Source organism: Ochlerotatus camptorhynchus, unplaced genomic scaffold (genome assembly GCF_037179485.1).
Source record: "Ochlerotatus camptorhynchus isolate MF236.1 unplaced genomic scaffold, CSIRO-AGI_Acam_v1.1 ptg000417l, whole genome shotgun sequence".
NCBI lineage: Eukaryota > Metazoa > Arthropoda > Insecta > Diptera > Culicidae > Ochlerotatus > Ochlerotatus camptorhynchus.
The window spans coordinates 434,912-451,621 of record NW_027040903.1 but is presented as its reverse complement, the minus strand read 5'-3'; the positions used below and the strand labels follow the sequence as shown (position 1 = coordinate 451,621).

The 16,710-nt window shown below is 41.2% G+C and overlaps 1 protein-coding gene across 1 annotated transcript; it reads left to right on the top strand.

The window, feature by feature from the left end:
* Positions 1-3,013: 3,013 nt before the first annotated feature.
* Positions 3,014-3,920, top strand: LOC135711047 (chymotrypsin-2-like). The gene is made up of 2 exons (XM_065233788.1): positions 3,014-3,523; positions 3,586-3,920. The coding sequence occupies exons 1-2, from the start codon at positions 3,038-3,040 to the stop codon at positions 3,880-3,882; spliced, it is 783 nt and encodes a 260-aa protein (XP_065089860.1). The 5' UTR covers positions 3,014-3,037; the 3' UTR covers positions 3,883-3,920.
* Positions 3,921-16,710: the final 12,790 nt, after the last annotated feature.

The window sequence follows — 16,710 nt, the reverse complement described above, 5'->3', positions numbered from 1 at the left end:
TCTCCAGGCAACTTTGTCATCATAAAACTGAGCGGTACCAAGTCAAGTCAAAATGGATAATAAATAAACAATAAGGTATTCAAATTTACTTTATAAATGCTATAATAAACCATTGTGCAGCGATGATCGAGACGTTTCCGTCGGATAAGATTATTTTACGGCCGAGTGTCTAGGAAGCTATGGAAACCGAAATGGCTCTTGATTTTGTTTTATGCCCTTATAGTATAAACCACCATCGCACTTTGTGAGTTGCCCCAATAGAACCCTTGCTTTTGGTTTGAATCAGTACAAATTCGTTCTATTATATAAAAAAAAAAAAAAAAGAAGTATACATATTCATTTTCTTCCGAACTAAATAAACCACCATCACACTTTGTGAGTGGCCCCAACAGTATCCTTGCCGTTGGTCTAAATCGGGTCAAATCGGTTCTAATAATTATTTTATATTCAATCAAGTAAACCACCATCACACTTTGTGAGTGGCCCCAACAGCATCCTTGCTGTTGGTTTAAATCGGTTCAAACCGCTTATAATTAATTATTTTGGTCATTGATAAAATAAAATAAACCATCATCACACTTTGTGAGGGGCCCCAACAGTATCCTTACTGTTGGTTTAAATCGGTATACACACATCTAATAATGATCTACATCTCTAGACAGCCGGCTGTTTAGAGCATAAATCGAAAACACTTATAAATAACTACACAAAACAAAAGATCGCATCACTTATCAAGGTGAATCCTGATCCAACGAACCTAACCCACTAACAAAACCTCCTTCCTGTGACTTTTGTGGGATGCAGAGGTAAACACGGTCCCAAAACAACAAAAGTCACACACTAACATTCCTTCCCTCTCCCACCTGATTGCAAGGACGTGGCCGGTGACGTTATTGATCTTTAAAGGTAGGAGTCACTGGAACATGTACACTGAGAATGGCAGGTTACTACCAAGCCCCATTCAGTTGATTCTTTGTACAATTTCACTGGTTCAGATCAATCACGGAGTGCAACTATCGATACGTGCAGTCAGACTAAGCTAAGCTAAGCTAAAGCTGAGTCGCAATTTACGCGGTAGGTTTTTAACGATTTCTCGTCAACGATACGACCTATCGACTTGATTCCAATCACATTATGCGTTTCAAACTATAGGCAATCGAATGGCATACATACTCACAATTTTTGGTGTAAATACAGAAATTTTTAAAATATGTCTATATGGACCATAGCATGCTATAATAACGAATGGCATCAAAATCCGATTTATAAAAAATATTTAAGCATGTGAAAAATCAAAATCTCGGAAGTTTTTTTTTTACGCGGTTTTTTTTACGCGGCACGTATCCCCCGCGTAAAAAGCGACTCCAGTGTATATTTAAATTAAAAAAAATGTATCTAAAATGTGTATAAACACCCCATTCCATCTCTGCCTTCACATCAGCAGGCGAAATTGACCTATCATTGAATATTTGGCATATGAATATCTGGAAAAGAGAGAGAGAGAGAAGGAAGGAGAGTAGATCGAGGGAGAGAGAGAGAGGGTGAAAAAAAGGAGACGAGAGCTAGTTGCTGAAAAAAAAACGAGGAGTTTCCAACCTTCGGAGAAAACGGATCGAAAGCTGAAGATAAAAAGAAAAAAAAAACCGACGGTTAGCAGAAGTACAGTTTTTCTTACAGTGGTTCCCCCGCTTGTGATTGGCCAGCCCGGGTTTCTCAGTTTCGAAAAGTGTGTCACGGACATCACCGCCCCGTTACCGGTTGAGTGGATCCCCGGTGAAGTGATTGTCCGGTTGTTCGGCGAGCCCAGTGCTGGTGGCTGACGAGCGTTGCGCCATTGCTGCACCACACGCCACGGGTGAGTGGTAACAGACGTTTTGGAGGTGGAAGTTTGGCCAGGTCCGTGTGGGTTTGCCCCCGCTGGTCGGAACTAATATCCGATACGTTACCGCCCCGTTAACGAGCACGAGGGACTTCGGACCGAAAGTACGGAAACCACGTGGAATTGAACCAGCCCCTAACAACGAAGTCGATCCGCTGTTGAGGCAAGGGAAGGACGAGAAATCGGCGAGTCCCGTGCTGGTGGTGGACGAGCGTCGTGCCATTGCCGTACCACACGCGTCGGGTGAGTGGTAGCCGAAGCCTTGGAGGTGAGGGTCTAGCGAGGTCTGGTGGGTCCGCCCCCACTTACTAGTGCCCAATATCCGATGTGCTACCGCCCCGGAAGCGAGCACGAGGAACGTCGATAGGAGTGGTAGGAGCATTGGACCTGTTCCCCGTCCGAAAGTCTGGAAGCTCAGTTTTGATCAGAAATGTCATAGTAATTTATATGGACATTCATATCAGTTTGTCGGTGAGGACACCAGAAAAAAACGGCCACCATTCGAACAACAGCTGGCCCTTTTTAGGGCCACCAATTTAAAAACGGAAAGAGTTAAGATAATAGATTATCGATCAATTAAAATAACTAAAGGCTCATCATATTTGTTCCGTCCACTAGCGGTCCTATGTCAAGCTTCCATTCGTGCCCCTAGGCACAGACCCTTCTACTTTTTTTTATTGTAAAGCTTAATGGCATACAATTAAACTAGTGAAATATTGATTACCTTGCTACTGTTAGAAGCTGTCCCTAGTCTTAGTGTTTTCAGCTTATTTTTCGGCTTCTTCTGTGATGAGGATAGGTTCAACACCTCAGCTGGGAAGATCAAGAAGAAATGTATTTTTTACGATAAGCTTCTAATTTTACAAATAGCTGTTCAGCTTATCACAACAACCTACCTTAACCAATTTCCTCATACTTCATTCACAGTTCTAGCTGATAAGCGGATTGCTGTACTTTGTTACCGAAATCGATAGATAAACCAATTTGCCGTAACTGTTGCACAATGAAACCGAGTAGCACGTATCCGTAAATCTAATCGACTGGCGCTACGTTTGCAGGTGTTAATCAGTACCGAATTCTTGCTCGGTGGCCTATAAAAGTCGACACGCATAAAATATCGATTTAGTCTACGCAATACGCAATAATCTAGTCATCAGAATGTTAAGGTTAAGTGTTGTTCTATTAATTGCCTCTGTGGCTTTGGCGTCAGCTGCGTCTCTCAAACAAGGATTGACCAGATCGTCCAACCGGCTGGGACGCATAGCTGGAGGAACTCTAGCAGAACCAGGACATTTCCCATATCAGGTTGCCCTTCTGACCGCTGATGGCCTTCATTACTGTGGTGGTTCAATCGTGAATCGACGATGGGTTCTAACATCCGGTTCTTGTGCCATCGGTAAGACCACGTCAGACATCGTCGTTTTTGCCGGAAGCAACCTCTTGAATGAAGGCGGGCAAAGATACCGCGTAGACAGGATTGTTCTTCATCCGAATTTCGACGTTGAAGTCTACGCCAATGACGTGGCTGTTTTGCGAGTAGTAGAGTCGTTCATTTTCAGTGATACCATTCAACAAATTCCTTTGAGAGGTCAATTCGTCGAGACTGGCTTGGTGGCAACTGCTTCCGGATTTGGACGAGAATCGGTAGAGTTTGTTGGAATCGGTTAATTGATTGAAATGATAAAGTTCCATTTTTACTCGTGTAGATATCCGACATCGGACTTGAAGATTTGCGGTTCGTTGAAGTAGAGGTGATCTCCCAGGATGAGTGTCGTGAGGTCTTCGATGAAAACTACACTCCTCGTTTGATGGACAACACCGTTTGCACGACGAGCCAAGAGGGGCAGGGAATTTGCCTGGGCGATGCCGGTGGTCCATTGACTAATGATGGAGAGCTGATTGGAGTAATTTCTTGGGGAATCCCTTGCGGTTTGGGTATGCCAGATGTTTACGCCAGAGTGTCTGCCCACAGGGCATGGATCTTGGTGCATACTATGATCTAAGTTTTTGAAAGTTTGCGAATAAAGCCGTTTTAGACAAATCATCGATCGATTTTCATTTTTGTGTGCATCACCTTTGTGGTACCTTGGTATTTTCGGATTGCACACAATGCACACAACAGTAGTATTTGTTGTCTGTCCGGTAGCAATATTCTAATTTTACTAACTAGAGAGGCTCTAGGATTCTAGAGGAGCGGACTGGTTGGTTTTGAGCCATGTCTTAAGGTTCAATTTACTTTGATGCATTTTTTAAAAATTCAAAAGCAGTTTTTTTCGACCCATTATTTTAGATTGCAAAAAGCTCGTGTCATTTTGTGTAAAATATCAAAAGGAATCGAATACTGCGAGCTTTTTGCAATCTGAACTAATGAGTCGGAAAAAACTGCTTTTGAAATTTTCCAAAAAGCATCAAAGTAAATTGAACCTTAAGTGTACAAGTCAGATAATACGATGAAGGAGCTGCAGGGCTTTTGGGATGATGACACACTTAGCGTGGATTACACACAGGTTTGTATTCTTCTTAGGTGCACGGTACCGGGTGATTGGGGAATTCTGATATCTGTAGGCGCTTTCTCCACGGATACGGTGAGCGAGTTGATGTTCTTCGAAATGATGATGACGCTCTTGGTGAACATGGCCCAACAACGGCGTAGCGCACGATGAACAACTTTACCGGAACAGTGGCGGTGTTGCTTCTTCACTACTTCGCTGGCTGGAGTGCTCTTGCAAGCAGTTGCGGGGAGCCTTTCCTCCGGTCCGCATATCGTCTGTGTTGAGCTGATGCGTGTTGAACGAAACGAATGGAAATGCGGCTTCGACTTGTTTCGTTTGGTATCAACTATGTGATGACTCCAGTGCTGTTAATTTTCATATCATTCGATTGAATATAAATCAATCTGTGAAATTTAATCTGTGAAAACGAATTCTCACATGTAGTGCTGTAAATTCTCAAAATCAATTGAACATTTTTGATGAAAATGAGAAAAGCAGCTATCGGCTATCAAAGGGAACCTCCTTCGAATGGGTGACATCACTTGCTTAGTCATTTGACGAATGTATGGATCATTCTCATTTGAGAAACGCTTGATATCATTCAATTTAGTGTAACCTACACATAAACGGAGCTCTGGTCGACATTCCGGCGAAAAAGCAAAGCACACCAACCTGAAAATGGCCTTAAACTTGCCTTACATTGATTCGAGTCGACTTGTCTGTTCGGGACCATTTTGCTGGGTTTCTTCCATACTCCTCTGTCGTATATCAAAAGATAGTGAGTGACTCAATTGACAGTGGCGATGAGCTTCGAATGAGAAAGGGGCTTTTCAAATTATGGTCAATTTTTCGCAGCTCTCAAACACTCGTTGTATATTGTTCTAAGAAGCTTTTTCCAAAATCCGCAAACATGATTCATGTTTTCGTCTGACAAAGATGAACAAGAGTAGCAAAAACCGCGGGCCGGCGAAGGCTTGTTCTTGGCTTGTTGTGGGCGGCACACAATGAGACCGCGGGCCGTACATTGAGCTGGTCTAGTAGACCCTTGACTTCACCCTACTTCACCAACTTGAAAGTGTAAATACTAGGTTCATCGGACGATATAGAGTCATATTTTCGGAACGGGAACCGGCCGGCAATCGATGATTCACGCCGGAATCCAAGATGGTAACCTCCGGTTTGTGCAAACTGTCGAATACCCTACAGTATGGGTATTTTCGAAACGGGGACGTCGTGTACCTAGAGGATGGAAAACGATTATTAAGACGATTTTGGAATCAAGATGGTAACTTCCGATTTGTGAAAAACTATCAAATACCATACAATATAGGTATTTTCTGAACGGGAACGACGTTTAGAGGCCGGAAATCGATAATTGACGCCTTTTTGGAATCCAATATGGCGACTTCCGGTTTGTGATGAAATTCCGAATACAGTTCAAATTGGGCATTTTCGGACAGGGAACGACGTGTAGAGGCCGGAAATCGATTATTGACGCCATTTTGGATTCCACGATGACAACTTTCGGTTTGTGAAAACTATCAAATACCGTACACAATATAGGAATTTTCTGAACGGGAACGACGTTTAGAGGCCGGAAGTCGATGGTTGACGCCATTTTGGAATCCAAGATGGTGACTTCAGGCTTGTGATGAAATTTTGAATTCCCTTCAATATGGGCGCCTAGAGGTCGGAAATCGATTATTTACGTCATTTTGGATTCAAGATGGTGACTTCCGGTTTGTGAAAAACTATCAAATACCATACAATATAGGTATTTTCTGCACTAGAACGACGTGCAGAGGCCGGAAATCGATGGTTTACGCCTTTTTGGAATCGAAGATGGATTTCCGGTTTGTGTTTAAAAGTGCCAAATAAATGTTATACAATAAATTTTTAAATAACGCTTATTTCCAATACTCTGTAATTAATCTTATTACATTTACAGGAATTGTATACACTGAATGTTGAACAACATGTGATACCAGCGGTAGTGGAATACATGTAGCACTAGAGGTTTTCTAGCAAGCGATAATGGCTACTGGGTTTACTTCAGGACATATCACGCACTGGTAGTTACTGTTGAAGAGTTCATAAGTCCACGATGTTCAATTGGCTAAAAACCGATTTCAGTAACAATGATTCTTCATTTACTTTGACTGACCTTTCATTACCTTTGACTATTTGGCCAGCAACAATTTCAATTCCAGTTCCAACTATGTTAGGTGCTAATGAAGAAACAAACAAAAACATCTAGTGCTTCATGTATTCCACAACCAAGTCGCTGTTATCATATGTTGTTAAATATTATACAGGTATACAATTCCTGTAAATGCAATAAGATTAGATTAGACTGCTGTTCTAAAAATAATCTCTCAAAATGTCATTCTATGATATCAGAAAAAAAAAATAAAAGTTAATAATTATCAAAGTTCTTTTGGAACTTGTCAATATACTCTATTGTAAAGTGTAGCACTTTCTTACATTGAAATGGCAAATAATAATATTTAAATAAAGAGAGAGAGAGAGAGAAAGATTAGTAATTTCCATTTAAATCCACTACCTTATTTGCTTATCCTTGAAAGATACGCGTATTTCGTCTACAATGTGCAGACTTCTTCAGTGTCTTGTACTAATAGTCGATTATTAGTACAAGACACTGAAGAAGTCTGCACATTGTAGACGAAATACGCGTATCTGTCAAGAATAAGCAAATAAGGTAGTGGGATTAAATGGAAATTACTAATCTTTCTCTTTCTCTCTCTTTATACAGGTATTCCTCTAAGACGCCCACATTCATCAGGATTCAAATAATAATATTTATTGGACGGATCGATAACAGAGGGAATTTCGAACATTATAAGTTATTTTCAAGTTGTCAAATTTAAGTGAAAATTCATCAAATGGAACACAGCCTTTTTTTTTCCTCTGTTCGGGACCTAAAACCACTGCGACCACACAGCCTTAGAAGCGAAGCTTTCACTGGTCTTCAAAGAACAATCCCACATACGGAGACTGATCTCCGTACAAACTGATGTGACCGCACCCAATAATCTGGAACAGATTACACCATGCAAGATGAAATGGCCGAATCCTAGCAGAAACCTGGTTCATTTGTCCCTACCGAACAATTACAATTGTATTCGAAGTTTCATAGAATTCTGATAGGTGAAATCTGAAAATCGATTATTTTTTCGCTATTTGGCGTGCAATGCTCCACCAATGCCCGGAATTTTGAGAAACACTATAATCAGGAAGTATGAACCGTAATATATTCTTTATAATAACCACCCTAGTATTAAATTATTTTTTGTAACGTTTCAATTTCGGACTCCAAATGAATATTTTCTGCTAAATGGGTTCTGGACCACTGTGCGCGAGAAAGAGACCCTGTTTTGTTTAAGCCCCTCCTAAGATGGAGAGCAGACGCTCGGATATGTAGGTTCTAAGCCCCTTCCAGCATATGACCAAGGTCCGACCGGGGTTGGTCGCCAGCCGACACCGCGTGGAGGTAAGGATAGGAGTTACTGGATAATAGGACATTGGGGTCTATTTTATACCTGCAGGTACGCGAAATACCAATGGTACGCATTGTCCAGCCGTTTACCAGATGTGTGCATACGATCGTTCTAGCACTTATTCTTGGAGTCACCTTGGTAGCACTAATACTTGGGCATTCAGAGAAGCCTATAGGGGCGAATAAAGGGACGTTCACTGTTTAAGGGGAGGGGAGTGTCCTATAATGTTGGCAGAATAAATATGGGTAAACGCGTCGCACAAAGCGCGTAACATTTGAAAAAGTAGTGAAAATCTAATCACTCATATCAATCAGATATTAGATTTCATCTGAATATAAAAGTGAGAATTAGTGGGTACAATTAAGTTTTTTTTCAAACACAACACTTCTTTACCTATTTTCATCAGGGGGTAAATGAAGTCTTACAGTGTTATTTTTTTCAAAACGATACTCTGGAATATAATGCACCAAGACAAATCCAGTACTATTTCCTGCCATCAACAACTCTTTTTGTTATGCTTGTAGAAGTTCAGAGGATTTCTCAGCTTCCCATAAAGTGAGTATCATGCTTTCATTTTCTTTCCCTCTCCCGAATTGATCTGTATTCGGACGAGGCTTGCGCCGGTTCTGCTCAAATTACATACGATCACCAACATTTGTACATTGTGGATAAACAGTACTCGCAAGTGCCATATATTGAGTCTCTGTGCAATAACAGCTGATCTATACAACAAGGTAGTAGCAACCATGGGCAGTCAACCATGCTCATGCTTTATAAACCGAACATTTTGACCATTTACCATTACGATAGTCAATCCGAACAACTATTCTTTTCTCGTGCTATGGTCAACTCAACCCAATACATTCCACCACAAACATAGCCAGTCAGTGATTTGTGAATATTCCATGTATTTTTATCATCCAATAACCAAGTGTCATTCAATGGGTGAAGCTGGTGAAGTATGTAACATTCGATAGTTTATTTTTGCGTTGTGTGCGCTTTTTATCTACAACGACAACGACTCTCCAACTGATCACCGCTCCCTGTTCCGACAAGACATCAAATTTCAAGTAGCACTACGTCTGTCAACTATGATGGTATTTCACCTCATTTCTATTTCCTTTCGTTTCCACCCATGTGTGCCTAGCAACAACATGCACTTTGAAGTGTAGGTCACTTTACCGTTTGAGATTAACCATCTCGGGAGTTTATGCCATAACGTGTAGAAACACCGTCCATAAATCCGATTTTGTTATGCTAATCCACCATCAACAAAGTAGGTAAATCATACAAACACCCGGTTCCCTCGATAGCGATCGTTTCGTTTTGATTTCACTGTCGGATAATGCCACTCACCCGGCCGGCTGCGGCAAGCGGTTACTAATCGCAGTAGTCTGTTTTGACACTTAATGCACCTTTGTGCTACCCTAAAGCGACATCTGTGCGAGTGATAACCCAAATAGGGAATGGTTGAAGCATCGTCGGACTCAAAGAATGCCGCGGCACACCTTCGTAAAAGGGTGCTGTTTATGGACAAAAGGGGAAATCTGATCAAATATGAAACTCTATCTGTAATTGTTTAAGGTAGGTTAAGGTGTTAAACATATTGCTGAGCAATCACTAAAATCCTCATCTTGTGGGTTTCATATTTATTTTTCCCACTAGACTATGGAAGCCAGCTGATCGTTATCTGTTTGCATTTGACAAGCAGTAAGTCGTATCTTTCTTCGGATAAATTATTTATTGGCATTTCTTTTTATCGGCTTATGCCATCACCTCCGGAAGGTTAGACATTTTTATTTACCACCTTTTTCGTGTGAGTTCCTACATCTGCTGCTGCTAGGTACCCTCAGTTGCCAAAGGGTGCTGCAACTCTCGGAAGGCAGACTTTTCTCAGCAAAATCTTATGGTATTAAATTTTCAGTCTCCTTCTACTCCTCCTTCTTTTTTCATATTTTGTTCGTTTCTTATCTGTACTCTGTACCTACATCTTTCTCCTACTTTGAGGCGCCTTGTAATAAATCATGTTCTTATTAACTGTAAGAAACATATCCTACAATTGGTTTCATATTATAACCTTAATCCTTTCGTACAGCTGAAACATTCGACATCAGGAAAAAAATAGTCAGTGCAATTTAACTTTCAAGTCACATCTCTTTGCAAGCGGAGGTACATTACTAAAGCCACGAGTTTTTTGCTACGTTATTGGACGTTTATTTTGATATTAATAATCATAACGGGTATGCAATCTAATATCTGATTGGAAATAATATCGAACAATTATTGAATAGAACTTCGATCCTAATATTCCTTTGCAAACCAAAGAGATGTAATTATGCTCTTGAATATCTGGCTACTTCTATAGTCGATGCAAAAGCTACCTCAGTACGATAATGCGCGGTTAAAGTCAATAATTATAATAGCCGACCATCTTCAGCTCTTGATCCATCTGAAAAATGACCGTAGGAAATAATATCGCCATCTTATATACACATTACCTATATAACGCTATCTACAGATCCTGTTTATATGGATTGTTCCCGTCTTCAGCAAAGTTGTTCAGATGGACAGGGCCTATTTAATGGTAAAGATTTTAGTTCAGATTTCACTCACCAGATGGCACTAGTGTGACTTGAATTTTCCATTGTTTGCCCTAACTTAACATCTTGACTAGAAAAAAGGTTTCGGTCTTGGGCAAAGTTTTTCATATGAACAAGACTTATTTTACGGTAAAGAGTTTAGTTCAGATTTCACACACTAGATGGCACTAGTGTGCCATTCATGTTTCATTGATTGCCCTAACTTAACATATGAACTAGTTAAAAGGTTTCCATCTTGCGTAAAGTTGTTCAGATGGCCAGGACCTATCCTAAGGTAAATAATTTAGTTCAGAATTCACGCACCATGCACGCTAGTGTGTCATTTATTTCTGAGTTGTTTGTCCTAACTTAGCATCTTGACCAGATAGATGGTTCCCGTCATGGGCAAAGTTGTTCAGATGAACAAGATCTATTTAATGGTAATGAGTTCAGCTCAGAATTTACTCACCAGGCAGTGGTAGTGTGACCATAATTTTTCATTGATTGCTATAACTTAACATATGGACTAGATATAAGGTTTCCGTCTCCGGCAAAGTTGTTAAGATAGACTAGACCCTGGGTGATGCAATGTAGCTTCTTTTCAATGTTGGCAGTGTTATTCTTCGCCATCGGCTGCCAACAAGCGCTGCCAAACAGTATTATGCGTGAAGCTCAATCGTGATCCGTCGATTGTTTGCTTACGTTGGTTAATTCGCGAATGGTTAAGGAGAAGCATAATGATTTTTTTGTTTTGACGAAAAAAAGTTTAAAAGTTATGTTGATATATTTATTTGAAAAATATGGCTTACATTATCACTACATCCTACTTTTATAATGATTTCAGACAGGCTTGCTTCCACTCATTAGCTATAAAAATGTTTTTCGGAATTATGAAATCATTCGAAAATGGTAATTAGTAAGAGTAAGTTACAACAAAAGTTTATAAACAAGGTGCTTGGATACATAAAACTTGTCGTTATTTCTTTCAGTGCGTCACAATTAGCGATTTTGCGAACGCTCACGAGTTGTAAATCCGTGATTGCTCACGAGTCGTTAATCCGCTGATTGTGACGCACTGACCTTTTCAACCTTCTGAAAAGTACAAAATATCATTGTAGCATCCAATGATTCCATAAATTCGAAAAACATTTTTTATAACGAAGTCAGTGGAATTTACCCTGCTTGCTTCCACTCACTTGCTATAAATAAAATGATTTTAGGAATTTTTAAATCATTAGATATTATAAAGATAGTTTGTACTTGCTAGATACATGAAGAGGTTGAAAGGCAAATGTTTGACAAATAAAACCTGTCAAATTAGCTTTCAGAATGTCACAATTAGCGATTTTACGATTCGCGAGCACTCACTCTGAGTGAACGCTCACGAATAATAAAATCGCTGATTGTGACACTCAGAAAGCGAAATTGACAAATTTCATATGTCAAACACATACTTGACAACCTCTTCTGTTACCTTACAACATCTGATGATTTCATAATTCCGAAAAACATTTTTTGATAGCTAGTGAGTGGAAGCAACCCTGATTTCAGATAAGATTGAACATTTCTATTATTGATGTTTTTTTTCTTTATTACCGTGATTTTTAGCCGTAGGCTAGTTCATCAAGTTATATCAAGATGGTCAGGCTTGATCCTGCCTAAAAAATAGGTTTCAATTTGACATTAACGTGACATATAACTGGCTCTGATTACCCAACGAATGAGACAGACAACATTTTAAAAACTTAATGTAAAGTGAGGATTAGATCGGGGTTGTGGTGAGGACTAGGTGCGCGAACAAGGTAGAGCTCCACCGTAGGAGACAGTGCCCGGTTCGGCGGAGAAACCCCGATGGCAGAACAAATAGAAACGTGAGGAACAAACGATCAGTGCAGCCACCGACGGAGGGCTAGATTTGATCATACAAGTGGGCTTCCTTCAGAAAGGCGATCAGTGCAGCCAACGTCGAGGGGTCGTAACCAAGCAGATTACTGACGTTCTCCGGGAGTCCTTGTTGTTCGCGTAGCTTCTGGAACTCCGGGCAGACACACAACACGTGTTCCACCGAGGCGGGGATGCTGCAAATTGAACAGGCCTTGCGGAAAGGTGTCCCACCGAATTTACAGGAAATCCTGGCATGGCCGGTCCGGAGTCTTGAGATGATCCGCTGGTCCTTGTACTTTTGGCTGTCCAGCCAGAAGCGTACGGTTTCCTTGATCTTCTTCAGGAAAGTGGTCCGCGACTGGAAGCAATCCTGCTACCAGGCTTCCATAATAGTATTCACAATCCAACGCCTGACGTCTAGGAGGGATACGTTCCTGGTGTAGCGGGGACGGGATGCACCAGATCCCGCCAGTCTATCCGCAGCCTCGTTTCCGGGAACACCGCAGTGTCCGAGAATTCACGTAAAGACGGTTGAAGGTGGGGCGTTCCGTGTAATGGCTTGTATCCAGGGTGGCTCAGGGCTTCAGCTTCCAGCGCTTGGATGACGCTGTGTGAGTCAGTTAACGCGAGGATCGGTTGATCTTCCGGAGTGATGGCTGCGTCTAGAATAGCTGCGGCTTCAGCGGAAAAGACAGAACACTCCTCCGGTAGACTTTGACTCGTTGCAGTGTTCGGTCCTGCCACTCCAAGTCCAACCAAAGATGAATACTAAGATGAAACTGTCGGAAGAAAAACTTTCTATTTTAGTGTCCTCTTTCACGGTCCCTTTCATCCAATGAATACCCCCCGTATTCAAAGTATTTTTTTGGTTTTGCTGCCCCCTTGGTAGAGATGAAATGTTGCGCTCATTTTTATCAAAACAAACACACCAAAATCAGAGATGTCCCATTTTTTATTACTCGATTAACAACTAATCGATGATTTTTTGTTCGCTGTGCTGCCATTTTTCAACCCATGAGAGTGCAGCACATGTTTGAAACGATCGGTGGTGATGATACTATGGAGATGTTAATACTTATATCGGCACGATATAACCGATTACATATATTTTACTTTTCGGTTCGTTAATCGATTAATCAATTATTCGAATGAAAATCGGCCATCCCTAGATGAATGTGAAACGTCATTTCAAATATAAGGACCGTACATAAATAATGATACAATTTGAAAGGGACCGGGACTAATCACAAATTACGTCCCCACGGTAACTGAAATAAACACGAGTGTTCACCGGTTGGTCCAACTGCAGCCCGCGACCGCGATCCGTCCGTAAAGCGATGAACGTGCCCGGATAAACCAACCCGAGAAGCTCTGCTACAGAACGTCACAAAGCTAATCCGCTTATCTATTTTGACGACGTTTGATTGCCAACTCTTCTCTCCATGTCAGTGGACCCTGGCCGCCGGGGTGAGGTCACGGTTGGCTGCAGTGCGGAGGGCTCTGTTCCCCTAGTTGAGGAGAAAGATCTATTCGTTCCCGGATATCTTAGCAGCGAGGGCAGCGGCTTTCGTAGCAATGGCTGCAGCAGATAGAAAGCGGAAAGGGAGGATTCCGATTTCCACACATGCGGCGTCTGCAGGCGTGGAAAAGAGAAGGCCGGATACGATGCGTACGTAGGTATTGTATACCGGAGCGAGGATGTGGTTGAGGTTCTCGGTGGCTAAGCAGGTTATTTCGAGGCCGTAGAAAAGTCGACTGTTGATAACAGCCCGAGCGACACGAAGGTGGATCTCACGGTTGCTGGAGCGATGCGGGCGGCAGATTGTCCTGACTATGTTGATGCGGCTACGACAGTTTTCTTTCACCATCCTGAAGTGCTGGTTGAAGCTTAGGGTGCGATCCAGTACTACCCCCAGAACACGCACTGTTTTCTTGAGTGGAATCGGATGATCTTGGATGGTGATCGGTGGTCCTCGAATCAGATGGCTCGATTTACAGATATGGCACTGTACACTCTTCGGCGCGGAGAGCTGGAAACCAACCGAAAGCGCCCACCTGCGGAAGGCGCTGATGTACTGAAATTCGTTTCGTCGCACCGGGAGAGTAAAAAATTGGTTCGATTTGATACCTCGAAATTGATTTGATTTTGGGGTCCTTCCTCGCATCACCTAGGCTAGACCTATTTTAAGGCAAACAGTTTAGCTCAGAATTTACTCATCAGTTTGCATTGTTGCTTCACGTTGTTTCGAGTTTTTTGGTTTCACTTGACAGCTTGTCTAGATAGAAGGTTTCTGTTTTCGGCTTAAATTTTTAAGATGAACTAAAATAATTATATGGTAATCAGCGGTGCCGGTAAGCGTGATTGCCTCTCACCCCAAAAGGCCTGGGTTCAATCCCAGTCGGCTCCGCTGGAATTTTCTGAGTCATATAAGGTTGAGGAAGAAAAGCCGTTTGTCCCCCCGTCCACGAGTTTGGTGGGTCGATAGGTAGGAAGGATCTAGGTGTATCAGTACAGAAAACAATATCGACGGAAAACAAATCAAGGAAAAAAAACACGGTAATCATCATAGTTTAGTATTCCCTCCCCACAGATCGATGAAGCTTAGCTTTGTTTATAGTGTTTGCTTTTATTTTCATTAATTTATTAGATAAGGTTCAATCAAATAAATTTTACAGAGCCAAGGATTATTGTTCACTATACAAAATATCTTTAAACTATAGTCAAAAGGTACAACACAATAAGCACTTTATCTTCCGCTATCCAATAAGCCTCCTCCAACAAAACGGGATCCGCTTCCAGTGGTTTCATTGTATGGCAGATTCGCCAACGAGGGTCAGAGCGCTTCCATTGCAGCAATGGACGCAAAACGTGGTCAGCACCAGGCATGGAAAATCGTTTACATTCATTTCATGCATTCATTTACATTCATTTGCCTCTAAATTTTTTTTTATCAACAGCATTCCGCAAAATGATGTATAGAGCTTTACTAGGATTTGTTATTAGCTACAACTTTTGCCCGTAATTTAAATCTGTATCTCTTATGCATCACGAATTAGAGCGGGCAGAACTTGTTACTGTTTTTCAGTGAATGTAAAATACATTCACTAAAAAACAGTAGTGGCTTCTGTTCGCTTTGGTTCGATACGGCTTTGAATTATTGACAAAAGTTGTAGTTAATAACAAAACCTACAAAAGCTCCATACATTATTTTGCGGAGTTCTGTTGATGAAAAAAGTTAGGAGCAAATTAATGTAAATGAATGCACGAAATGAATGTAAATGATTTTCCATGCCTGGTCAGCACTCACACACTCATCATCACTAAACGGTTACTTTCCAAAGTCGACGATGCATCGACCGAAAGAACTGCTGATGAAGAAGAATGTGGAGGACCACACAATTGACTTCTTGCCGCAAGATTTCACGAATACAACGTTGCTAGTGTAGCCGTGTAAAATCGATTTGTTTATTATTTTCAACCACGAAATCAGCTGTCAAAGTGTTCGACCTGACAGCGGTTTTTATTTTTTTTATTTTCAACCAGTAAAACGCTTGTATTAGTGAAACTGCTCACTAATACTAACGGTGGTAGAGAACTCTATGGTTGCTGCCGAGTAAACAGACGATCGCGTGACTCACATCGAGAAAGGTTTGTCTCTGTCGACAGCCGAGTGAACACTGATTTTGCTTTTATTTGACATTTTAACTAATTAGAATATCGCTTTCTTCAGCATGCTTGGTCTGAAAATAATAATCCATTAGTTGCCAACTCTGTTCAGAAGATTCCTGTCATCCGCATTTAGAAAGAAATACGCAAGCTTTAAGCTTTCGTTTATTTAAAAATATTGTCTCGACAATAAGATACGGTTCATATCAGTCACTATGTTCATCAATAGTCTAGGATAAGTCTTGTCTATCTTAAAAACTTTACCGAAGACCTAAACCTTCTATCTAGTCCATATGCTAAGTTAGGGCAAACAAATCAACATGAATGTCACACTAGTAACGCCAGGTGAGTGAATTATGAACTAAAATTTATTCCTCAAGATAAAGGGTGATACGGTCAAAATTTGGTCAAGGGAAAACGCGTGTAAATCGGTGAAATCGTTTATTTAAAAAATCAAATTAAATTTCTTTTTCAAGTTCAATTAGCATAAAATTCAGGAAAAATATTCAGTTAGGCTTCCGCTTTTCCAAATCCGAATGCCGGGCCTTACGCTTGACCCCTGCCATCAGATTTTGTACAGCCACCTTGTCCACCTTCTTCGCCGCAGAAAGCCAGTTTGCCTTGAACTGCTGCTCGCCCTTAGCAGTTTTTTTGGTCTTATTTAGGTTCCGCTTGACAATAGCCCAGTATT